Raw genomic sequence first — 27545 nt, 5'->3', positions numbered from 1 at the left:
TTCTTGCCCTTTGCCTTTCATACCAAGATAAAGCCTTTGAAAAAAGTGTTTGAACTGGCTTTTAAAATTGTTTTCAGGAGAAGGCTGTCCCTTCAGTGATGGGGCTGAGGACTTGCTCCCAAGTGCCTCCTTTAGTGTTCTGTCTTGAGGGTGGGGGAGCTTCCCTCTAGGTTGGCGTGTCACCAACCCTGCATCCCCTCCACCAAACTCGCCTGTTTGGGGTACCAGAGGGCACACCCTTTTTGATGCTAATGGTATATTCTTATCCTGACACTTGCATAAGACATGTGTAGGGATCCCGGGTTCTTGCCCCTGCTCTATGTTGATCCCTCTGTTGTCACAGTGGGCTTGTAGAACCTGGGGAGCTGCCATGTCCCCACTAGAGGCACTATGAAAATGAGTGAAGGAAGTCAAGGTCTTGGAAGTCAAGGTCTTGCAAGTCAAGGTTTTGGGAGCTAAGGTCTTGGAAGCCAGGGTCTTGGAAGTCAACTTATCTGAGGCCAGAGACAACTCAGTAGAAAAGGCTGGAACCAGGCCCCGCTCCCTGCTCTCAATTTTCATCTTCAACTCATTAAGCAACTGATTTTTAAGATCTAATGATTTGGAATCTTTGAGAACTGATATTCCTTCTGGGGGCCTTTCAATGGTTAGGGTTGATTCAACTTTATTCATATTCATATCTGTCACTGAGGAGCTTTCTGACTCTGTGGTCGTCAGGCTGTTCGTAGACTGTGATCGAATAGCACAGAGCTCCTTTGCCTTGAATATCTCCCTGGACTTGTTAGACATGGGAAAATATTCTAAATTCTTAATAATTTTTCTCTGAATCTTTTCTATACTATTGCTGGGACTCACTCCCTTATTCCATGATTTGGGTCTGGCCCCAGCCTGCTTTGTGGGCAACTTTGGGCTGCATTTATTGGCTATTACAGTCTGTTTCTGACTGTCTTTATCTTTGTCACTGTGTGGGAAGGGCAACGAAGCCCGTCTGTCACCCTCAATTGCCTTGACATTCTCTGTAAGCTCAGGGTTGGTGTGAGAGGGTGAATGTGTTAGGGCCCTCTTATTTTCCTTGCTCACAGGTGAAGTGGCAGAAAGAGGATGATCTAGAGTAGGGCCTGAAATTATTGTTCCCACCTTGTTTACATGAAAAGTACTAATGCTTTCTTTAAGGGGCTTGGAGATCCCAATTTTGGAATCCTTGCCAGAAGTAAGACTGGATGAGGAGGAAATGTTGGAGCGAACTGAGGACCAGGATGGGGTTCCTTTCATTTTGAAGATGTCTATGGATTCCTGGACCTTTTGGGGAAGCCCACACATCATCCTCTTATGGAACAGTTTAATATGGTCTTCCAAGATCTTTTGTTTGTTGGAACCAAGGAAGGATATATCCTGGGAGGTATTGAGGCCCTTGTCCTTACATACCAGTGGTACCAAATCTCTGTGTTTTGTTTGGCTAGGGGATTTCTCAGGACTAATCAATACTGGCTCCATAGAATGCAATGATCTATTCACAGTGTCAGGCATCTGACACACATTGATTTCCTCAAATTTCTTGCTCAAATGTATTTCTAGGGCTTCTGTCAGTTGTTTCTGAACTGAGCTCTCCTCTGAGATCTTTGATTTTTTTCCAAAAAGACTATTCAATTCGTTTTTTAGGTTTGTCTTAAAGTCAGAGTCCAGATCATTATCTGGAGCCCCCTCTGAGTCACTCAATGGATCATCTTTTGTGCCAATCTCTAGACTATTTACTTTCTTCATTCTCTCCCTAGTGGAAGTAATTCTGAGCTCTTCTCATGGAAACTTCTGGGATGGCTCAATTGTAAATCTTTGCTACTTTGACCCTTAAACAAAGAGATCCATGAAAGTCCATAAGTGGACTTTGACTCAGATATCTCGGAAATTTTTGTTTCAGGACTCATCCTTGATGACAGAGACTCATGGACTCTGCGGGGCAGACCCCACCGGTGTTGAATAAGCCTTTTCTGAAGGTGGTGCTCTAGCTTCTTCCGAAGCTCTTTTTTGAGGGGAAAATCTCCCGGAATGATGGTTGTTGGAGCATAAGCCTTGGAGGACCATCTATCAGATAAAACACTGGGAGCTGCAGGACAAAACTCTTCCTTGGATTTTTGAACCACAGAGGGTAAACCCCACAAACTTTCCTGTCCTTTCTGTAATACATTATATTCCAAGTCATGAATTTTGGATGGCATGAGAGAGTGTACCTCATCCTGGAATCTATGAATCCTCACTCCACCATCACTAACCTGAGATGAAATGGGTGGTGACAAGGTAGGGACTGAAAATTGAAGCTGGTCCTGGGGTGGGACAGGAGATTGGCACTGAAGCTGGTCCTGGGGTGGGACAGGAGATTGGCACAGTGCTTGGGTCAAGGGTTGAGATTGGATCTCAGGCAAGGACAGAGTTGGGGGAGGGGGTAGAACTAGAGATTCAGGGGCTTCAAAGGAACTAGGCATTGAATTGAAGCAGACATAGGTTGAACAGTCACCTGATTCAGGTACTATAGATTTCAAGGACTCACTATGCAAAGATGGGAGACCCCAGAAGAATTGGGTACATTTTTTAGGTAAGTTATCCTCAAAGGTCTTAGGATCTGAGGACTGGTGGTCTACCTGCAATCCCTCTGATTTGCCTTCACTGCTCTGTGAAGGAAGGGAGACAGGTGAGTCCTGTTGCTCAGCAACTGACTCTAACCTTTTCCCTGAAGAATTCAATTGGTCGTCTGGCTTAAGTTCTTTTGGAAAAGATTTTTTTTTCCTTTTTCTTTTTGTTCTGCATCAGGAAATCACCCTTCTTTTTTATATGTCTCTCCAGAAGGGCCAAGACATCAGGGCATAGAAATGAGAGGTTTCCGGGCTCTACAAGGATGGCTGTAGTATCACTCTCAAAAGAGGCCTCAGGAGGATGGAGGTCGAGGAGGTTTTTGTCATCATCAGAGTGCTCCAATTTAGATGGAGACAAGTTTTCAGCATGAGACTGGTTTCCAGAGAACTCTGACACTGGAAGGCTTGCACTGTCAGTGCATGTGGTTGTTGGGACATTAGTAGACAACCCATCAGGGCTATCCACCAGAGACAAAGGGGCTTCTGGTTGGAGAACAGGTTTTGCTTCTTGACTGTCAGTTGGTGGGGGAAGGGTTGGAACAGGTGGGGGAGGAGTTGGAACAGATGTTTGAGGTGGGATATGATCCACTGGCAATTTTGAACTCAAGGGAGAAGGCTCTGGTGGCAGAGAGTCACCCAGTAATGAGGGTCCAGGTAGGTCCATTAAAGGGGTAATTTGGTCAGGTGAATGAATAGAGGAAGGAAATAGAGTTGGCTCAGTTAAAGGAGTTGAAACTGAAGCTCCCAGAGGGATTGCAGAGACAACATCAGACAGAAAAACTGATGACTCTCTCACAGACGTCACGGAAGACACACGGGACACAGAATTAAGAGCATCTTCCAAGGACGCCTTACAGATCAGTTGACTGACCTTAGCTGCTGTTCTATTACACACCCTACAGAGCGGGTCTGGACATAACAGTTGCCGAAAGCGGAGGAAATCATTATTCTGGCTCATGGGACTGTAAGAGAAAGAAAGCCAAAGCTGTAACCAGAACCACTACAAGGTAAGCAAGATCTGCAGTTCTATGGGTGGTGGGGAGCCCGCTACCTGCTCTACATTCCACACATCTATGACCTCACAATACCCTCCCCTCCCAAGTTCTTTATTCACATACCCATGGCTATGGCTATCCCTCCTGTGATTAGGGCATGTTGCGAAGAATTCCTGGGGGACTGAATAAAGCATGCTAGGAAAGGAATCAGTAAAGGGAAATGACTAATCACCTTTTCAGAATAGAAAGCAGCTTCCTCCCCTCCTCTACTTCTCTCCGGCAAGTTCTCCGACCTGGAAAACCAGGACAGTTGGTTATATATAGTAAAGGTAAAAACACAGGTTATCATTCAGGAGTTTTTACAGGAAACAGGATATTAAAGTCAGAAAGCCCTAAAAATCTGCAGATAAGGTCATAAGTGTCAGGGATAATAGTAAGAAGGTTCACAGGTATATGTGGTTCCATTTAGAAAGTACTTTCACCTGTACCATCCTACATGCTGCTCAAAACCACCACCTGAAGCACAAGGATCAGTAGCTAACTCAGGATGAATCTAATCAGCCAAGAATTAAAGTAGTTTACACCATGTCACCAGACAGAAATTCTGACTCCAAGACAATCGGGGGTCTTTGGACATCTCACAGGACCACCTACTTGGCAGTAAATGTCCAAGGCCCAGGTCCATCACTACTTCATTCACACCCAAGGAAGGGTGGGCAGGGAAGGGACTCTGAGAAATCTCTCAGGTCTCACTGCCTTCTCCTGAGCCTCTCCTCTGAGACCCTGCTTCCTGAGAGAGACTGCACCTAGAAACTGACATCCTCCAAGATCATGGAGCTGTAGGGAGATAGGAAAGTTCACCCTTATAGAGCTCAGGTTGAACAGGCAGAACCTTACCTTTAGATACTCCATTTCTCCTTCTCTTTGTTCCCTGACACTGAAAACAAAAAGAAAAGAATGAGGGGCTGGGGCTCATTTCTTTTACTCCTTTTGTTAACAAGCTTAGACATTCATTAGGCAAGAATTGGACAACTCTTCATTTTTAATTAGTAGAAATTGTATTCCTTCCTTTTATTAATCTTGAAGGGCAATGAAATATTTTCAATTTTTTACTTCTTTGATAATTTCAAAGGACATTTTTGTCTGTGAGATTCCACATTTGATGGTCTTAAACCCTCTGCGGAAGGAGGGCATAGAATCTGAGGCCAACAGTTACGTCTGGGCTCCCCCGGGGAACCCTGTGTCCTGGGGCAGACCTCAGGCTACAGGCTCTACTCCGAGGTCAGCACTGCTGTCCTGATCAGCCCAATATGAAGGCTGGGTGAAGCACATCTGACATGGGAATGAGACTCAGAATCTAGTCAGAAGAGACCCGTCTCCTTCAGAGAAGCCACACTCTCTATCCAAACCAATCTGGAACCCTCCATCACACCCCAAAAGATAGTCTGTGAGCTTCAGATGGAAACCTTAGTCCTTCCCGAACCTCTGACTTCTTTCCCTAAAGAGTGAAGTTCTATCTTGTCCTCAGACTTCCCAAGTCACATCTCCTTTGAGCCAACCAAACATTTAGTAATGTGAGAATGGAAATAACAAATCACATTTGACATTTCACAAAACATTTCACATTTGACAAAATCAAGAAACTCCCTTGGGAGTTCACTCTGCTTCCTTACCTTCTTCTGGATGGCTTTATTTTTCTCGAGTGTTGGTGAAAATTGTTTCAATACCTGAAAGGACAGGTATAGAAAAAGCAACACCAACCCACTAAAAATGGTACTTTGGGGATCAATATCCCAAAGAATTGAACCAAGATCAACCATGGTTCAGTATGGCTATTCAGCAAAGAGAAAACATTCTTCATCTTCTGAATTGCTCGGTTGCCTAAGGCAAATGAGTTCTGAAGGTGCCCGGGCTTCTCTATATCTCCAGGCTTGCATCACACACCATTGAAGAGTCACAAAGGGAAAGGATTCTGAGGGTGGGGAGAGAAGACTTGAGGAGGTTGTGCCCCTCCTCCACCTGCCCACCAGCCAGCAGATCCTTCTGCTCAGGTCTGTTGTTCCATTTCCCACTCGACTCTTTCCTCATATCATGCCTTCATTATCTCAGGGAGCATTCCTGTTTGTTTCATGTGTAACCAAGATGTTTTACATGAGTCCCTTTTTACTGTTTGGATCCCTTGACTTACACCCCACCAATTCCACTGCCTTGAAAATCTGACATACACTGCCTGGAATTTTTGCTTGTACCAAGACATTTACACTCTTGGGTCACCTACATCCTTAAATCTATCTTATCTACAGAAAGCTTTTGCTTTACTCTAACTCACATGTAAAACTTAATGTTCTTTCATACTTATGTAGTTTTATAAGTTTCAATAGCAAATTTTTGTTTCAATCAGCCTGTAGTGTCTTCAATCACAGTGGCTCACTCTCATTAAAACTAATAATTTGTTAGTCAACACTGTGAAACAAAAATAAACATTAAAAAAAATCTAAATAAAATTGAAACTTCAAGTGATCTTGGAGATAAGTTTATAACGCTTGTTTTTTTCTGAAGTAGTGAAGATTAAACATAACAAAGACTATTGGATGTGCTCTATTTCCTGCCCCCTGACAAATTGATCCAGTGTTTTCAAATCTGATAATCAACCATCTTCTCATTTTTTTTTCAATTCTTCATTCATTATTTTGATCTAACTTGCTTCTAGCTACCTAAAATTCAAATATTCCCTGCCTCCATATCAATTTCATAATGCTTATATGACTTTCTCAAACCAGGAAGAGGTTATGGTGTGCTAAGGAATTGAACCCTCAGTCCTTGGTGGCAGGAAGCCACCTAAAATGTCAGAACCTTAGGGCAGATTCTAGTCTTGAAGAGCATTACCCTTGTGGGACACATAATTTTGATATTTTCCTAAGAAAATAAGAGTGTCTTGCCATGAAAAAAGCTATTAAGATCTGTGCTATATAAGCACCCTACTACTAATGGAAAATCAACTGCCTATCATACATGATTCAAGCAAAACTTTTGATATTTAAATAGCCTCAATATTGCCCCAGCCTTCTTCTTACACCTGCTTTTTAAAACCCTTTATCATCATGACAGCTATCCTCCTAACTGTCCCCTAACTTGTCATGTCTTTTTTAAACCCTGAAACCTCTTATCTGATGCCCATAACCCAGCAGCATTATTGATCTCTTTGACAGGATAAGGCAGCCTCCAAGCCAAGCAGTCTCTATTCAGTTAGGCAGGAGCAGGTACCCTGCCTTGAAGATCCCCCATCCTTTTGATATGCAGCCTCAGTCAGGTTTCCATTTAACAAATATTTACTAGTGAAGACTAGGAGACATGGACAGCTGTAAGTCACAGGCTCTGCCCTTATCCTTAAGGAGCTCATGTTGAGACTGTAGAGATAAGTCCTACACAGTTGGAAAGCTGTACAAAGGCAGAAGAAAGGTCCAGAACCCCTTAGCATTTGTTAATTCCCAAGAGATTTGTGGAGTAGATCAGAGACTGTGGGTGTTAACAGCTAGAACACATCATGCTCTGTACCAAGGCTTCCCTGCCTGTCTCCCCAGTTTTCTGAAACAAAATCACAATCCTTTGGGAAGATAAAGAAAATCTTTTCTCTCTCTCTCTCTCTCTCTCTCTCTCTCTCTCTCTCCCTTTCTCTCTCTCTCTCTCTCTCTCTCTCTCTCTCTCTCTCTCTCTCTCGGCAGGGGGTGGGTACTGGGGATTGAACTCAGGGCCACTCGACCACTAAGCCCCATCCCCAGCCTTATTTTGTATTTGAGATAGGATCTCATTGAGTTTCTTAGCACCTCCCCATTGCTGAGGCTGACTTAGAATTCATGATCCTCCTGTCTCAGCCTCCCAAGCTGCTGGGGATCACAAGCATGTGCCATAGTGCCCAGCACCTGTTCTCTTTAAAATGGCATTTTTGGCTACGTATTCTTTTTTTTTTTTTTTCAGAAGAAGATATATTTAATTTTATTTTTCCATATTTTATTGTTACATTATAGTTTCACATAATGGTAGGATTCATTGTTACAGATTCATACATGCACACAATATAACAATATAACTTGGCCAATATCATTCCCCAAGATTTCCCCTTTTCCTCACTTTCTCCCTTCCACTGGCCTCTTTCCTCTACTCTTCTGATCTTCCTTCAATTTTCATGAGGTTCTCCTCAACCATTCTTTTCCTCTTTCCTCTATAGTTTCTACATGAGAGAAAAAAGCACACAACCCTTGACTTTCTGAGTTTGACTTATTTTAGTTAACATAATATTCTCAAGTTCCATCCATTTTCCTGAAAATGACATGATTTAAAACTCCTTTGTGTATGTACGCCAGAGATTCCTTTCACAGATTCACAGATCCATTCATCCATGTTGGACACCTAGGCTGGGTCAATAGTTTGACTATTGTGAATTGTGCTGCTATAGTATATTTCTTAGGATAAATGCCAAGGAGTGGTATAGCTGGATCATAAGGTGTTCCCATGCCTAGTCTTTAGAGGAACCTCCATACTGATTTTCATAAAGGTTGTACTAATGTACAACCCTACCAGCAGGATAAAAGTATTTCTTTTAAAAAATAAATGTTGGCAAGGATGTGAGGGAAAAATATATAATCATCCATTGTTGGTGGAACCAACCTAGGTGTACTTCAAAAAATGGGTAAAGAAAATGTGGTATATATACATAATGTAATTTTACCCAGCCATAAAGAAGAATTATGGCATTGTAGAGGTCTTTCACCTCCTTGGCTAGATTTATTCCTAAGGTCATTGGGTTTTGAGATTTTTTGGTTTATTTTTTGTTTGTTTGTTTGGGTTTTTTTTTTTTTAGCTATTTTGGATAAGATTTCTCAGCAGATTCATTGTTGATATAGAAGAAAATTATTGACTTTTGTATGTTGATTTTTTAACCTGTTACTTAGTTGAATTTATTAATTCTAGCAGTCTTCTGGTAAATATTTATGGATCTTATATGTATGGGTTCATATCTGCAAACATATAAACATATCTGATAATTTGACTTCTTCCTCTCTTATTTTTATCCTTTTTTTCCTTCTCTTGCCTAATTGCTCTGACTATAATTCCTAGCACTACATTGGACTAGAGTGGTAAAAGCAGTCACCCTTGTCCCAAATCTTAAAGGAAATACTTTCAATTTTCCTCCATTCACAAAGATGTTGGTTTCAGACTTATCATAAATAGCCTTTATGATGTCAACATAAGATCATTCTATCCTAGGCTAAAGAAAAGTTAAAGGGACATGAATAGGAAAAGAAGAGTTCAGACTATCTCTATTTGCCAATGACATGACTCATGATTCTCTATTTAGGAAAAAAAAAAAAAAACTCTACCAAAAACTTTTAGAACTCATAAACAAATTCAACAAAGTAGCAGGATATAAAATCAACACCCATAAATCAATTGTGTTCCTATAGACCAATGATAAATTAGCTAAAAAATAAATTAGGAAAGCTATCCCATTCATAATAGCCTCAAAAAGAAAAAAAAAAGAAGAAGAAGTACTTAGGAATCAATCTAACAGTAGAGGTGAAAGACCTATACAATAAAAACTACAGAACACTCCAGAAAGAAACTGAAGAAGACCTTAGAAAATGCAAAATCCCCCATGTTCATGGATAGGCAAATTAGTATTATCAAAATTGTCATGCTCTCAAAAGCACTAAACAGATTTAATGTAATTCCCATTAAAATTCCAATGATGTTCTTCATAGAAATGGAAAAAGCAGTTATGAAATTTATTTGGAAAAACAAGAAGCCCAGAATAGCCAAAGCAATCCTTACTGAGAAAAGTGATGCAGGAGGCATCACAACACCAGATTTTACATGATACTGCAGAGCCATAGTAACAAAAATGCCATGGTACTGGCACCGAAACAGACATGAAGACCAATGGTACAGAATAGAAGACATAGAGACAAACCCACATAAAAACAGTTATCTCATACTAGACAAAGGCACCATAAGCATACATTGGAGAAAAGATAGCCTCTCCAACAAATGGGTGCTGGGAAAACTGAAAGTTCATGCATATCAAAATGAAATTAAACCCCTATCTCTCACCCTGCACAAAACTTAACCTGAAGTGGATCAAGGACCTAGGCATTAGACCTGAGACCCTGAACCTACTAGAAGAAAAAGCAGGCCCAAATCTCCATCATTCAGGTTAGGAACCAACTTCCTCAACAAGATTCCTAAAGCGCAAGAAGTAAAATCAAGTATCAATAAATAGGATGGTATCAAACTAAAAACTTTTTCACAGCAAAGGAAATAAGAATGTGAAGAGAGAGCCTATGGAATGAGAGAAAATCTTTGTCACCGCAACATACACACACACACACACACACACACACACACTAATCTCCAGGATATATAAAGAACTCAAAAACTTAACACCAAAACCACAAATAACCCATCAATAAATGGGCAAAGGACTTGAACAGACAATTCACAGAAGAAGAAATATGATCAGTCAACAAATATATGAAAAATTTTTCAACATCTCTAGCATTTAAAGAAATGCAAATTAAGACTACATTAAGATTTTTATCTCACTCCAGTCAGATGGCAATTATCAACAATCAAGTAACAATAAATGTTGGGGAGGATGTGGGGGGAAAGGTACTGTAAATTGTTGCAACCACTCTGGAAAGCAGTATGGAGATTCCTCAGAAAACTTGGAATGGAACCACCATTTGACCCACTCATTCCACCAAAAGGACTTAAAATCAGAATACTACAGTGACACAGCCACATCAATGTTTATAGAAGCTCATTTCACAATAGCTAAGCTATGGAACCAACCTAGGTACCCTTCAACAAATGAATGGATAAAGAAAATGTGGTAGGGGTGAGGATGTGGCTGAGTGGCAGAGTACTTGTCTTGCATGTGTGAAGCAGTGGTTTCGATCGTTAGCACCACACAAAAACGAAATAAATAAATGAAGGCATGCTGTCCATGTACAACTGTAAAAAAAAAGAAAAATGTGGTATATATACACAATGGAATATTACTCGGTCATGAAGAAAACTAATGACATTTTCCAGCAAATGGATGGAACTGAAAACTATCATGCTAAGTGACATAAGCCAATTCCCAAAATACAAAAGCTGAATGTTCTCTCTGATATGTGGATGCCAGCACACAATAAGGGGTGCAGTGTTGGTAGGAAGAATAGAAGTTCATTGGATTAAACAAAGAGGAATGAAGGGAAGGGAGGGGGGAATGGGAATAGGAAAGACCATAAAATGAATCAGACGTAACTTGTCTATGTTTAAATATGAATACACAACCAATGTAACTCCACATTGTGTATAACCACAAGAATGGGAAGTCATACCCCATGTATGTATATATGTCAAAGTACACTATATATATAGATAGATGCACACACACACACACATATATATACATATATATGACAATACAACAAGTACACAGACACCACACACACACACACACGGGAGGAAAAAAGATTCGTAATGAAAAATGAAAGAATTATCTTCACTGTGGTGGTCAAAACTGTTGATGGGCATGGACGGCCACTGCCTGTGCCGGACTGTCCTCCTTTCCATTTTTCTTGAGCTATGTGCCAAGAGAAAGAGAAAGAGCAAGGGTTGGATGTTTCTGACCCCTTTCTTTTTCTGTGTTGCTCACTAAGCTTCCAGTTGGAGGCCTTAAACCGAAACTGGTTGGAATAGCTCAACTTCCCTCCTCAGCAGTATAAGGCAGGATGGCATGGGGGGTACTGTCGATCGAAGTTCTGTCTGAACAGACCAGAAGGATGCACTGCCAGGGAAGGGCTGCAGCAAAGTTTTAAAAGGGAAGTTACAGCGGCTGGGGTTTAGCTCTACTCAGGCCTGAAGGATTTTGTTGGTGGGTACCTGTTCTGGAAAGATTAGACCAACTCACTCCTTGGACCAGGCAGATGCTGGTCTCTGCTGGGAGTCTGGATCTCAGGAGCCTCTCAAGAATTCTATTCACAGGGCAGGGGAGCCAACCCTGGGCTGGTCTTACACATACCTCTGCACACTAATACAGCCTTCCCAGGCTCAGTCCCTGAGAGCAGGCTCAGTCCCAGCCTGCTCAGTACCACCAGCTGCAGCATGGCCTCCTCAAGGTGGCTCTCACCTCAGCTCTGCGCTGGCCAGTTGAGAAACACCGAGCGCTTTTCAAACACGGCTTCACTGTGCAGCCTTGGGATCTGCTAAATTCAGACAGCTTTCCTGATCCGCGCTTTTTTGTTGTTGTTGTTGCTGTTGTTGTTGTTTTTTTTTAAGAGAGAGAGAGGAGAGAGAGAGAAAGAGAGAGAGTTTTCAGTGGACACAATATCTTTATTTTATTTTTATGTGGTGCTGAGGATCGAACCCAGTGCCGCACACATGCCAGGCGAGCTCGCTACTGCTTGAGCCACATTCCCAGCCCCTTATCTGCACGTTTTTTAGGCAAAATTTGTTCATTTTGTTTCTTTCTCTGTTTCTGTGAACTAGCACCCCTAATGCTAACACCAAGGTCCTCTTTCTTGTTCTTAATTCAATGCACCCAAATTTCTGAGACTCTAAGAGATTCTGACTGTCTCATCTTGAACTCCAGTGAATTCTGTCTTTTACCGAGCTCACTGAGAAGCAGTTCTGCTGCTGCTTAAATCCTGAGTCATAAAGCAACTGAAAACGCAGGCTTCCTCTAATCTGCCATCTTGAATCCTATGGCCAGTATGACTAGATATTCTTAAATACACATATGTGCCTAGAGTTAAAACCTGCAAGAAGTTTTTATAATAATTCTTTTCCCAAATGCTAATAAGATTCTTTCCAGAATATGATAGAAGGTCCTTCACAACTTAAAAGAGTCAGAGACTAAATGCATCAATTGTTTGGTGCCACCAATAAACTCCATTGATATTAAGTGATGGAGATTCTTAACACTTACCCTTCCTATACTAACATCAACTGTACATAATCATTTGTTTGTCCAATTCACATAACCTTTACTTCCAGCAATGTCAATGGATTTTTCACAACTACTCTGCAAGGTAAGCAGGACAGGTATTGGTAAGCCCATTTTCTCAGTGAATAAAACCAAGATCAAAGAGGGTAAGACACTGAGAGTGGTAACTTCTATAGATTACACAGCAAAGGAGGAGCAGAGCCCTGACTAATAAATCTCCTACAGTCTCAATGCTTCTATTTAAAACAATATTAATAAGTGATTTCTTAGAACAAGACATAGGCCCTAGTCCCAAAATTAAAGAAGTTGTGTGGCTAAAAATGCGCATCTGTCCATTAAATGCTGGCAAATTTGGGAAGTTAAGAAAGCTATTTTGGGTGCCCTGTCACCTCTCAGGTAACTTCCTTTCTGATCTTAGCAGTGTCTCTAGTTTTTTTTCTCAATTGTCTTCTTAAAGTCTAGGGTTTTTTAATTAAATCATATTAAATTATATAAAAATCCATGTATTTATTGGTGCATTACAGTTGTACATAATGATGGGATTTGTTGTTACATATTCATACATACACACAATGCAACAATAGAATTTGGCCAATATCACTCCCCAACACTTTCTCCCTTCCTCCCCACCTCCCATTCTTGTTCCCTTTCCTCTATTGATCTTGCTTTGCTTTTTATGATGTCATCCCCCATCTTTCTTTTCCTTTTTCCTCTCTAACTTCTGCATCTAGGAGAGAACATATGAACCCTGACATTCTGAGTTTGGCTTATTTCACTTAACATAATAGTCTCTGGTTCCATCCATTTTCCTGAAAATTACATGATTTCATTTTTCTTTATGTAAAGTCTGTTTTTAAGAAATATTAACTACATACCATGATCCCCACTGAGCTAAAAATGAATAACAGTAAAGCTTCATCCCTCCTGGGGATATATTCTCAGGAAAAACATTCACACATTTACATTTATCTAAACTGTAAGACTTCTATATGCTCCCACTAGAGCACTTCAGGGAGACATTGGGTGGTGGCTGAGATAGCTTCCTCTACAATGAAGTCATCCCTTTGTTGTCCCCTAACATCTCCCCATTTACCTACAAAGGTACATAAGATACAGAAAGGTACAAAGATACAGAAGTCTTATCCCAAATTTCTCAATTGCTTATACTGTCTCCAAGGAGGAGTATTTGCCCAAAGCTCTACTAGAGTAATATGCTACTATGTGAGGATTCTTAGTATGGATAAGTTCTTAGTTTAGGACTTTTGTATATTCTCAATTTCCTAGGAAATTTCCTCAATACTCTCTCATTGTCATCCTGACCACTGTCCCTGGGAGAAACCTCTTAAAGGCACCTGTTTTCAGGATACCCCAAAGCCTAAAGAGAATCATTCATTGCAGTTTATTTTAAAACTGCATTGAAAAAAGATTCATTATAGGAGGTTCTTCATACATTCACACAATATACATCTATCTCCACTATGTGATGCTTCCAGTACTGTATAAATGTCAAAAAAATATGACATTGCCTCTGCCCTCAAGTAGATTGTAGTTCAAGAAGTGAGATCCCAAAACAACTATAAAACAATGTGATGCAAACTATAAAAGAAGTAGGAATAATACACAGTGGGAACTTATATAAAGGAACAAGTAGTTTTTCTGCTAGGATTAAGTGGGGAGAGATGGGTCAGGGAATCAGGGAATACTCCCTCAAGTTGGGCCTTATGAGATAGTCATGCTTCCTCCCTCCTCCTTGTCTTCTTATTCCTCCTCCTCCTCCTCTTTCTTCTATACTTGAGATTGAATCCAGGGCCTCGAATGTGCTAAAAAAGTTCTCTTTGAGACAGGATTTCAGTAAGTTGTCCATGAACTTGTGATCCTCCTGCTTCAGCCTCTTGAATAGTCAGAATTACAAGAATGTGCCACCATGCTTGTTTTCTTCTTTTTTTTAATAGACTCTATTTTTAGAGCAGTTTTAGATTCCTAGAAAAATTAAGTGGAAAGTATAGATGATTCTCATAGCCCCCTATTCCCATGCAGTCACAGCCTCCCCTACTATCAGCATCCCAAATTAGGGTGTACATTTGTTGCAAATTGATGCACCTACACTGACACATTATTATCACTTCAAGCCATAGTTTACATTAAGCTTCAATTTTTATGTTGTACAACCTATAGGTTTTGACAAATGTATAATGATATGTATCTAATACTCTGTTTTCATAAAATATGGTTTAACTGCCTTAAAAATTCTGTGCTCCACTATTCATGCCTCTCTCCCTTCCCACTAGTCCTGAAAGCCACTGATGTTTTTACTGTCTCCACAGTTTTGCCTTTTCTAGAATGTCACATAGTTGGAATTTTGTGTTCTATAGCCTTTTCAGATTGCAATATTTCACTTGGTAATGATCATTAAGTTTCCTACATACTTTTTTCATGGTTTAATAGCTCATTTCTTCTTAGTATTAAATAATAACCATACAATTTACACATTAAAATTATATAATTTAATAACATTTATCCACAACCACAGTCAATTTTAAAACATTTCATTACTTCTACTTAATTTTCTTTTTTCTATTAGTTGCTCAAGACAATACAATGATATTGACATATCATACATTTGATTCAAATAGGGTATGAATTCTCATTTTTCCACGTGTACAGATTGCAGGATCACATTGGTTATACAGCCATGTATATACATACTGCAATACTAGAGTCAGAATACAACTGACTCTACTTAATTTTCACTCTTCAGTATTTGCACTCTAACCCCCAGCCCTTATCAACTTTCTTGCTCTACATATTCTTGCTTTGAATATCACTGTTTTTTTTTTTAAAGAGAGAGGGAGAGAGAGAAATTGTTTTTAATATTTATTTTTTAGTTTTCGGTGGACACAACATCTTTATTTTTTATTTTTATGTGGTGCTGAGGATCGAATCCAGCGCCCCGTGCATGCCAGGCAAGCGCGCTACCACTTGAGCCACATCCCCAGCCCGAATATTTTAAAAGGCTACACATTACATGGGCATTCACTCCAGACATTTCACATACATGGAATCATACAGTATATGCCCTTTGTGTCTGGCTTCTTTTACTTCGTAGGTTCACCTATGTTGTAGCATCTATCAATACTTCTTATGTTCTTATGTTTAAATAATATTTCATTGTGTGGATGTACCACATTTGTGGTTCAATTTGGTTGTATTTCACACAAGCGTCAGTACCCAGTGGTTGGGGAGGAGGCAACTTTTGTTCACCACAGATAGTTTGAGAAACTATAGTTAAACAAACATGGTCTGAGAAGCCTTGGTATGAGGGTTAATTTTATGTGTAAACTTGACTGGACCATGGAGCATCCAGATATTTTTCAAACATTACTTCTAGTTGTGTGTGTGTGCATGTGTTTCTAAATGAGGTAAGCATTTGAATTATTTGGCTCAGGAAAGCAGATGGCCTTTCCCAATACTGATGGGCTGACTAGAACAAGAAAATAAGGAAGGGAGACTCTGTCCCTTTTTTCTACCTGCCTGCATGAGCAGTCTGAGTCTGCCATCAGACTGAGACTTACACCAGTGGCTTCCCTTTTTCTCAGGCCTTTGGACTTGGATTGAATGATACCACCAGCTTTCTGGGTCTCCAGGTTGCAGTCCACTGGACTTCCATATCTCCATAATTGGGTGAGCCAATTCTTCTTAATGAATCTCTTCATATATAATGTGTGTATGTGTATGTGTGTGTGTGTGTGTGTGTGTGTGTGTCCCCTATTGGTTCTGTTTCTCTGGGGAAGCCTAACTAATATGCTTGGGATGAAATCAGCAGATTACTAGGGAGAATCTTCCCTCTTCCAATAAGAAGGGAGAAAAAATAAATTCCCCTATATTGTGGGCCCTATTTTGAAGAAGGAAAAGACTCTCCCAATTGACTTTGACTTTCTTATTGTTTTCTTGCTTTCCTTACAATTAACCTGTCCTTATTCATAGTCCCTGGTAAGAATTTCATCTGCAAAAGCTTTGAATATCACTGTTTTAATAGGCTAAACATTACATGGGCATTCACCTACTTTCCCCATTAGAACTTTTATTACAAGAATCAAAGTATTCAAATGGCTCTCCTAAGCCATTAAGAGCAAAACAACTTTGAGCTAGAGTAACACAAGTAATTACTAAACTGAGCTGGATTTCTTTGCTATGCTCTTGGCACTAAGGTATGGAAATTCCAGAGTCCTATAAGAGGTTTGAAGAAAAAAAAATGTTTAAGACAAATTTCAGGGATCAAATTTTCTGATTAAAAATACATTTTAGAAAATCATTTTAGGTTAACTTGCTAGGGCAACTACCCAGGAAGGAAACATGTATAGCAATTTGGCAAATTGAAGTTTTCGTTTCTCTTTTAAAAGAAAATGGAGACAAAACACAATTAAAAATACAATTTAAAAAAACATAACCTAAGTATGTATTTTGATTCTTTTTGTAATTAGAGCTTTGCAATTAAAGTTTTGCTGGGGAGCAACCTGTGTTTCTAATCTTATTCTCTATGAAGGACTAGTGCAGGCACTAAGAGGTGAGACTTCCACTACACTCAGAGCTAGAAGTAGTCTTGGAAAACCTTCCAGTCTGAGAAAGCTAGCCTGACTTTCTCTTTTCCCAATTTGGAAGTTGAGGCCCAGGCAGGTTATTTCTTTTCCCCTTAATCCTTTGGTGTATGTGTATGTATGCGTGTGCACACTTTGTTTTATCTCAGGGAGCTGGGAATCTGTATGTTTGCAAAATTTTAACATAAATTACACAAACAATATAAGACTTCCTTTCCAAAATCCTAAATCACCTTCTGGTACTAAGGCAGAGGCTCAATGAGTGCCAAATTTCATCTAGTGTTGCCTTGAAATGTTTAGTTTTTACCTAAATGAATGAATTTCACAAACAATTGAGAAAGAATGCTTTTTTGGTGAAAATCTAACTGAAATATAGTATGTGTCTTCTGAAATAAAATAAGATGAATGTAACTTCAACATTCCTTGGGAACCCAAGTTATTGTAACATGCAAGAGTGGTGTTCCAGAGGGGCAAGGACAGATAGTCTGGGACAAAGAAACAAATGTGCATGGACTCCAGTAATGACCCCTAAAATCTGCCATTGTTGTTAAAAAAAATCTGTTACTTGTGGTTTGATAATTTATCTCTTCTTCATATAGACATAGTGATTGTTGATCAAATATACTCATGCACAAAGTCCATTGACCTGTGACAAAACTGCCTTTAGCAGGTCACAGGACTAGTTTTAGGAAATAAAAGGCTTTAGATAACTATATGTCCCCTCAAGATAAAAGGAACTATAGGGAGGATATGAAGTAGAACTACTGTTTGGTGTGTACTTCATATAGCCCTAAACCTTCACACACATAATGTCTTAACTATATTGAGAGAGGAGAAATATCTGTCTCATTTTAAAACTAAAAAGACTGAAACTCAGAAATAGCAAATAACACCATAGAGATAAAAATTGACAAAGTGAGGATATGACCCAATTTTGCTGTGGTCTCAAGCCTTCTTCTCCACTTAACACCACAATATGCCAGAGAAGAAAGAGACATCCTTGACTTGTCAATTATCATACCAACAGTTATCTTTTGCTGTATTACAAACTACCTCCAGTACTTAGTGACTTAACACAATGACCACATCATTTGCTTACAGCTATCATTTGGTTGGGGCTTAGCTGGGTAATTCCTCTGTTGATTTACCAATGATCATTCATGTGAATTCATCCATTTGAGAGGTCCCCAAGGTGCTAGATTTGACTAGGACATTGAGATGGTCTGGTTCTCTTCTCTTTCTGTCACCTCAGGGGCTCTTCTCCTTATGTTGCTTCACCAATGGCCTCTTCATAAAGACCCTCCTGCAAGATAACAAAGTTCTTATATGGACCACTGGGGCCACAATGCAAAAATTGCTACAATAATTTTCTTCCACATTAGCACCACCAACTCCTTCTATTTCTTCTATTGCCTATGCTTATGTCCAGCTCTTCTCTGCTAATCATTACTCTACCTTCTCCTACCATGTCTCAGCTTCTCTGAATCATAACTGGTCTTCCATAGCCAGATATAAACATTGGACTCCCTTTTTACAGACTAATCACATCATATTAATTCTATTCTTTAGGTTGTTGATCTTTATAGTTATGACATTTTATTTATAGAAATTCCTTTATTTTGGTTGTTATTTTTTCCTTCACTTAAATCCAGAAGTCTGACTGAAAGGAAAACAAGACAGTACTGCATCAAAGAGCAACTCATATGAATACACTCAAATGCCTTGTCCCTATAAATAAAATCTAAAATCTATTATTTCCCTCCTTTAATTTTAAATGCAATAAAATAAGATACCCAGTTCAGGGGCTGAAGCAACAAATCTACATTTACCATGTTGTACATGCTTTAAATGCCCATAGAAGTCATTCACCAGGCAGAAAAATGGGAGAAATATGCAGGAATCAGGTAATTCCTGGCATTACAATTCCAAGCCACATCAGGTTTCTTCTTGCACAAGGCCAAATAAAATAAGACCAGATTAAATTGCCATTGAGTCATTCAACCTCCTCATCACCATTTTCTGCTGTCAGAAGAGATTCAATAGTGCCAAGAATTATCCAGGGCCAGGAGAACCAGGAGTACAGATACCTCCATTAGGAAGGGAGGGGAAAAAAAGAAATTATGAAAGTCCTGGTAAAGATCCTTGCAGAAAGTTATCATGGTCTTCCATTTTGAATACTACAGAATTAAAATGAAAGTTAAAAATTGAAATGCCACTTACCCTTCAAGAGTTTCTAAGTTTATTCAATGGTTATGGATGTCATTGTATCTTTTATTCTGTTCCCTGAGGCCAATCATTGGATCCTAGATTACTGAATTACATTTTTACCAGACATTTAGGTGATAAAATGGAAAAGAATTATAATTGGCTTGACTGGTTATACATCTAAATTGCTTAAGTGAAAGGCACCTAAGAATGTTTCCATTATTATTTAGATGAATTCATTGACTTTGCTGCTGTCTCTGTGCTATAGTCAGAAAATTTGACTGAATGCACAGTGTATATGTAAATTCAATCTTGTGATGGTTAATTTTATGGTTAGCTGGGCAACAGGGTGCCCAGATAACTGGTTAAACCTATGTCTGGGTGTGTCTGTGAGCTCATTCCTGGAAGAGGTTAACATTTGAATTGGTGGGTTGCTTAAAGCAGAAGATATCTGTTGAGGGTGGACATCGTCCAATCCATTAAGGATCTGAATAAAACAAAAAGGTAGAGGAAGCTTAAATGAGCTCTACCTAACTGCTGGAACTGAGACACTGGTCTTCTGCTCTTAGCACTCCTGGTTGTTGGATCTTCAGACTCAAAGGAGAATCTATACCATGGTCCCTCTAGCTCTCAAGCCTTCGAACTACACCACTGGCTTCCCTGGGTCTCCAGTACAGAAGATGGATTCTAGAGCTTTTCAGCCCCTGTCACTTGTGAGCCAATGTCTGATAATAGCTCTCTCTCACACACATACACAGGTGCTAGAAATATATAAATATGTATAGCATATGTGTGTGTGTAAAGATTTTAAATGTCCTGTCTAAAGATTTTAAATGTCCATTCTAAATCCTCACTCAAACAAGACATTTCATACTTGAATTAAAAAACAAGATGGGTTTCTGAGCTTGAAATCTATCTAAAACATCATATAGCAAAGGACTAATTGCTCAAAGAACATAAAATTTAAATATTTCTATTTTTTAAATAACATACACAATATTTTTGAAAAAAAAGGGAAAAGTGGATTGCAAAAATGATAGTCAGAAAATATGGTAAAAGGGCTGGGATGTAGCAAGTGGCCAGTTCACTGTATTAAATGGCTCTTTTTCTTTGGAATTGGTCAGTGAGAAGTACTGGAAAGTGAATAAACCCATGGAACTTTATTACGCACCCACCAAGGAGCACAAATGAGCTTTTAAATCCAATTCTGAGACTGAACTTTTTTATAGCCTGTTTCTTTAATATTAAAGATGTACTATCATTACTTTTATGGACAGATCTTGGATATGTTGTTCAATTTTTCTTTCTGAGCCAGACTCGTTTATACTTTTAGAATCATTTCCCTTTAATTTAAGATTTACTTTTTGGAAGGGACTATAGTTATTCAGTACTTTTGCTTTCCTTTGAAGAATATATCTAAGTTTTGTGCTATCACAAAGTTTGGTTCCATTGGGAGCACCTTTGACCTGGGAATTTTTCATAGTCCTGTATTCTTAAGTGAAGATTCAGTTGGCCGTCCCTTTCCGTCTCCCCTCAAAAGTTTTTTAGGCCTACAGATTGTTAATATGTATTCTGACTTTTTTTCCTTGGAGTCTTGTATATTTATAGTTTTCTATATAAACTGTAGTATCTTCATGAAGACTGAGGCTCAAACTTACTGTGCTTAAAAACAATTCTCATAGGATTATTATTTTCATGGTATTTTCTTCCATAATATCTCATTTTTAAAAGAGGTTCTTTATGAACTTGGTGTCCATTGTCATGCAATGTTATTTTTTTTTCCTTTTTTCCTCCCTGTAAGTTTACATGTTCTGGTCTTGGGGAAGAGAATCAAAACCTTAAGTTCTATGAGCACATGGGTCATTGACATATTTCACTGAAGAAAGAAAAATTAAATTGATAGTAATACGTAGTCCTCAATTGTTTATTTAAGCTTTTTGTATTAGTTCCTACTGTCACTTTAGTTGCTTTATTATGTGTTTGATTTTTTTTACCCTATTAAAATATCAGAAATATGGAGATATTTTGCACTTTAGCCTTGATGAAAAGTACAAGATATGTTCAAAGCTTCCCTAATTCTTTTCTTATTGGTAGCCACATAAGTTTTGAGAACAATGTGGTACATGGAAAAAATAGGTTTGCTTCTGTTTGAAAAGTGTGCTTAAGCATCTCTGAGAAAGGGGTAAATCATGAGCAGTCAGTCTTTGGTTTGTGTCATGACTTGAATAATCAATCAGGTCCTTAACATCCAGGTGCGATTTTTTAATTTGTTGAAATTCTGAAGAAAAGCTATGATATCACTTTGAAGATATAAGGAAATTAAGCATTTTCAATTACCAACAGAATGGTTTTATTTCTTTAAAAAAATTGTAATACGAAATTCGCCACAATCACCAATTCATTCAGTAAGAAAATTGCTACATCTGAAAATGATGTTGTAGAAATCCACAGGACTGAGTGGAGAAATCTCTAGAAGTAACTACAAAGTCAGAAAATATGCTGTGGAAATGTGCCCTTGTTATACATAGAGTTCATAATGTTTCACATCATCATGGAATACTCTAGAAAAACCACTATCACAACAAAACCTCAACAAGGACTCTACTTCCTGTTCATCTGCCCTCCAACAATTAGCAATTTTTTAGGCAGCAGGACAAATAAAGAACTCTGGAAATTCTGATGGCATTTCCTGTAGAGGACTTTATTTCTCTATTTTTGTATAGACTAGTTATTAAATTAGAAGTTTGGAATATTTGCTTTTGTTTTTGTGCTGGAGATTGAACTCATGCATGCTAGACATATCCTCTATCACTTAGCTACAGCCCTAGCCCCAGAAAGTACAATTTTAATATCAGCTCTACTGGTGCTCTAATGAAATCAGGGTCTTTCAAAACAGAACTTGTTTCTGAGAAGTTGATTTGAGACATCCAATGAAACCCAAATGCTTTGACCAGGCACAGTGGTGCATGCCTATAATCCCAGTACTCAGGAGGCTGAGGCAGGAGGATCACAAGTTTAAAGCCAGCCTGGGCAACTTAGTGAGACCCTGTCTCAAAATTAAAATTTTAGAAAAGGCTGGGGAGGTAGCTGAGTGATGGAGTGCTCTGGGGTTCAATCTCCAGTAATGGTGAGGGGGAAATAATCTTGAAGGCTTTGGTGGACAGTACCCACAGCTTGATTTACAGGACAGAGCAACTCATCTCCCAAAGTTCACTGCACTTTCCCCATATCACTAATTTCATAGTGTCCTAGAGGTTAGGGAGAAAAAGTACTGTCAGGTTTATTGTGAAACCAAAGTCCACACAGATTCAGTGTGAGCCGATGGCACAGTCATTGCCAATACTCACAAAGTGATGCTCATTGCTGAGAGCAAAGGGGGAAAACTGAGAGACTGGCCCCTGAAACTTGCTTCCATATCACAAATGCAGAGGCTCTGACCCAAGTGTATGAATTTCCTAATAGTTGGAGCCCATCAATATATCCCAAAGGTGTCAGTGGACAAATTTAATATATCTTTTAACCTCTATTACATATCAATATTTTCAAAGAGGACTTTTAGAGACTAAAGAGTCCTTGAAGGCCTAAGTAATGATTCTGTAAAACTTCAAACATCATGAGTAATGAAACAACTTTATTACACAAAGAAGCAGGCTTTTCTAAACTAACTCTGACAACTAACTTCCCACAGTCTTTTTCAATTCAGACAGTGTGGATAATCAGCTGCCCATTCACCTTGTATATTTCTCATAATTTTTTTAATACAAATCATGAATCAATGTAAGCTCTCCCAAGGATTTGGTTAACTCAGTTTCTGTGTAAATGTCCTTACATAAAGCCTCAACCTCAAGAATCTGAAATGATAGAAGCAGCACATCTCTCTGGGTCACCCACTCTATTTATTTTCTAGTGCTAGATGCTGAGAACTCTTAAGAAATATAAGATATGCTTCCTGTCCTGAAGGTACTTGCATGATCTAAACAAAAATAAACAGTAAAGCAAATTATCATTTGGCCAGTATAAATCCCCACAAAAACGTTATAGCCCAACCACCAAAATCAGTATTTCAACGATTTCCCATTGCATTTAGGACAAAGACAAACTTCCTAAAAGAGCCTGTGAGACTTTGTGTGCTTTGGAACGCAGCCTTTTATCTGGCCCTAATTCATTTTGTTCTCCCTACACTGTCTTTCAGGTCTTTATCTGACTCTTTCCCTCCCACCCCAGGGCCTTTGAACAGTCTCTTTCCTGGGCCTTGAAGACTAGCCATCTCCGGGCTTCTTGCCATAGATAATTCCTTTTCATCAGCAGCATCAATTGTCACCACCACCTTTATGCTTTCACTGCCCCCAAATGCCTGTCATTCTTGATACTTTTCACAGTAGCAAATCTCTTATTGATTATATAATTATTTTATAAATGTTTCTGTCCACCTTATATGCTTAGTCTTTATGAAAGGATTTCAATTAGATATTTGTCTAAGTAAGTATATCAATGAATGAATGAATAAATACATGGAGCTACATAAACAAACCCATACCTCCATTTTGATGATTGTAATTTAATAAAATTATTAAAAGTCTGAAGCTGTCTGTGCAAATGTGTCTACATTTCCTACTATATTCACTGCTGGACATTTCAAAATAGAGTGAAGACACCGTCTCTACTATGCTGCCTACCGAGAGAGAGACAAGTTAACAAGTAATTACAACATAACATGCATTCTAGATAGGATAAATCCAAAGTGCTACAGGAGAAGAATGAACAGTGTCTGGGGGAGCTGAAGACAACTTCTGAAGGAAATGACATGTGAACTCTTGAAGAAGAACTGGAAGTGCAATAGGCAAAATATTGAAAGAAAGATTTGAAGCAGAAAGTAGAATGTGAAAAAGTAAAAAAAAAGCTCTGAAGATCTTGGTAGAGCATGCAATAGCAGATTGTTTACCACTGTGGCTCAGGGTGTGTGGAACAGGAGTGACTTGAAATAGAATGGCAATTGTAGGCTGAAGTGAAATGACAAGGAGGTGATGAATTTGAGGTAAGGACTGGGACTGAATGCAGAAAAGAGATGTGGAAGAAGTGAGAAGAAAGTAGGAAATACCCTCCAGGCAATGATGGGGGTTGTTTAGGCATCAGGGACCACCATCAAAGTCACCCTTCATAGGGTAGTGTTTCCCTCACTTCCACATGACACCGAACACATGACTGTCAAAAATACATATTTCAGGGACATGGTTTAACCCCACTGAATCGGTAATCCCAAAGGACATGCCTGGATCTGTGTGTTTCACCAACACCCCGAATAGATCTTATATCAGGGAAATTTGAAAAATCTTCCCAAAGGGAACTCCCACTCCACCTTCAGATAAGACACATCATCCTTCTCTGCAGCACTGAACATTCAACCACAAAGATGACAGTTGCCCAAGAAAGCATCAGCTTCAAATCAGTAGTTTACATGATGACCTTTATTTCCAATATAACAATAAAATGTGCCTGGGTTAGCCCAGAGAAAGTACCAGTGTAGTCAGCAGATCACTGGCAGAACTATGTATACTACTAAAGGAAAACCCCAGCTCATTATGCTCAAAAGGTAGGGAAACTGGACTGTCTATACAGATGGAAGAATGTCTGTATACTTCTTCCATTAGCACAGTGGCTACAGGTGATTCCTTATGTCTTTAAACTCTTTGGCTTCTCCCAGATGACTATCAATCAAATTATTAGTTGAGGTCCCGAGAGTCATGTAACCAACTGTAGAACATCTAAAATTCTTTCAACACTTAGTTTTGGGACTTTTGGCAGATAAAGATTAAAAAAAAAAAAAGGATAGAAGATACATAACACAATCCCATCTGAGTCCATCACACCCCTGTGCTGGAAAACAAAAACAATATCCCTTTCTGTGCTGTAGAGTTTTCTGAGTCTGACATAGCCATACTGTGACATTTGCATACCAACACTTCATTCAGCCCACACACTTTTCTGGAGACCATCTGGGTCAGCACATCACTATGCATGAATGCAGATATAAATTAAAATGTGGATATTGCAAGCCTGAACCATTTCTGTTTGATTTTAATCTTCCTGGGAATCCAGTCCAGCAATAGTCTCCAACTGCAGAATTCAGTGAAAAAGCAATGCAGTGGAATCTCCAGTTATTTATACAATTCCCTTCATAGTTAGAGACAGTTTCACTTCTCTGTGCCTCAGGTTCCTCACCTGCAATTCACTACAAGTATTTTTTAACCTGTTTCATATAATACAATAAAAAGAAATTTGTAAGAGCTTGCATAACAGGATATCAAATTTCTTTGTTGGTATCAAACCATATTTAAATGGAAGGCTCTTATTCCAGTGGGAAAATAGGTATAATCTGGGATTCCCCCCCCCCCCGCCATTTTAAAATCAGATGAACTCAGGCTAAATTTACAACAGGGACACAATTGAGGCAGGAGCAAATTGCTGGGAGGAGAAAGCTCCATCTTAAGTAGAACACTGGAGAGGTAAATACTACCTTGTCTGTATTTCATCTTTCTTTTCTAAAGATATTTGAATGTCAGAAAAAGATGCTCTTAATAAAATATGACTTGTTGGCAAAAATGTTGGACTGATTTGGCAAAAGAGGTTTGGAAAAAGAAAAGCAGTGAAAATAGAAAGGGAAAAAGGAATGATAACTGGCTGTAACTGAACTGCACAGAGATTTCTAAAAACACCAGATATTATAATTCTTGGGCCACAGAGATTAATTTAAGTGAGGATTTCAGGAAATGCTGAGCACTGCTTTTTAAATGTCTGTTCTTACATTTGGCTGATGGTATAGCCACTCATGATTCATGGGGTTTTCCAAGGTTTTTGTCCTTTGGTCCACAACATAATTTCTCAAAGTGTGTTTACAACATATGATGATAGGAATTATATGGAGAAGATAAAACCAGAGGGTTGTGTCCAGAGCCCATGTACATATGAACACTGAATTTATTACAAAAAAAAAAAATGAAACTACAGACAGTGGGGAAAGAATGGTCATTCTAATAAATGATACTGGAACAGCTGGATATCCACAAGGGAGAAAAGAATATTGAATGGAAAAAATAAACATGCAAAATAATTCACACTATGTGTATGGCATTTCAACATAAAGAAGTGTTTCTCAAAACGTAGGTCATGGACCACTTTAATCTAAATTGCCTGTGTGATACTTAAAGATATAGATTCCTGAACCTACCTTAGTTTCATTAATTCTCTGTAAATAAAGAATACAAATCCATGTTTTATCAATTCCCTTAGATGTTTTTCAGTTTACTAAAACTTAAATTTCATGTGTATAGTATTTGGCAGTTAGGAAAACAATTATCTAAATTCCAGTTTTGCCACTTATGGGCAAATTAGGTAATCCACCTATATTTTGTCTTTTCTAGAGTAAAATGGTGATGATAATAATCTCATGGATTATTTTTGATGGCTAAATGAGATATTGTATGTACAGTGCTTGGCATAATTTTGGTTCATATTAGGCACTCAGTAAATGTTAAAATTATTCATCATATCCAAATAAAATTACTGGGAATTATTTTTAATCACTTATAAAAAATTTTCAATTGTCAAAATATTAACTCTGTAAAGTTATTATTACTGTATTTAAAGGGTAGCACCTATATCAAATACATGGACAGAGAAGCACAGAGTATTTGTTTGGAGATAATAACTATTCATTTGTACATCCTATTCAAGCCAGTCACATTTAAAGGTACAGCTTTAGGGTCTATGTGTGTGATACAGTAAGAAACATCTGCCCAATGGCAGGCATAAGCTAAAAAAAAATCTTGAAAATCAGTGCAATAGCAGATTCAATAATCAGCAAACATTTACTGGAAGACAGTGAAGTTCCAGAGAGTGTACTGGATGCTGAGTTTGAGAAGAAAAAGATACTGCCCTTCTCTACAAGGAGCATTCAGTCTATGGGATATCGTGGCATGTCATCCTCATATCTGCATATATTATACAGCATTCCTCAACTGATTTTTTTTTGTTGTTGTTGTTACTAAAAAGCTAGAAAACTGGAAAAGCCAGTACAGGATATTTATTTATGGCTATTTTTTCCGAATCAGAGATAAAAGAAAGCTATGAAACAGTA

The 27545-nt window shown here is 38.7% G+C and overlaps 1 protein-coding gene across 1 annotated transcript in view; it reads right to left on the bottom strand.

Annotated features, from left to right (window-relative positions):
- Positions 1–2743: 2743 nt before the first annotated feature.
- LOC124103355 (spermatogenesis-associated protein 31D3) overlaps positions 2744–27545 on the bottom strand; it is a gene marked incomplete at its 5' end in the record, with an annotated part of 64861 nt that continues 40059 nt past the window's right edge. Inside the window, 5 exon segments of the mRNA XM_058584190.1 lie at positions 2744–3586; positions 3852–3912; positions 4517–4556; positions 5293–5346; positions 11796–11920. Coding sequence (XP_058440173.1) covers positions 2749–3586; positions 3852–3912; positions 4517–4556; positions 5293–5346; positions 11796–11920 — 1118 coding nt within the window. The 3' untranslated portion in view covers positions 2744–2748.

The sequence above is a fragment of the Marmota monax genome, unplaced genomic scaffold (genome assembly GCF_021218885.2).
Source record: "Marmota monax isolate L192 unplaced genomic scaffold, Marmota_monax_Labrador192_F-V1.1 WCK01_AAM20220418_F8-fsc00741, whole genome shotgun sequence".
In the NCBI taxonomy this organism is placed as follows: domain Eukaryota; kingdom Metazoa; phylum Chordata; class Mammalia; order Rodentia; family Sciuridae; genus Marmota; species Marmota monax.
The sequence above is the reverse complement of the archived record's forward strand: the minus strand, read 5'-3'. Positions and strand labels throughout refer to the sequence as shown.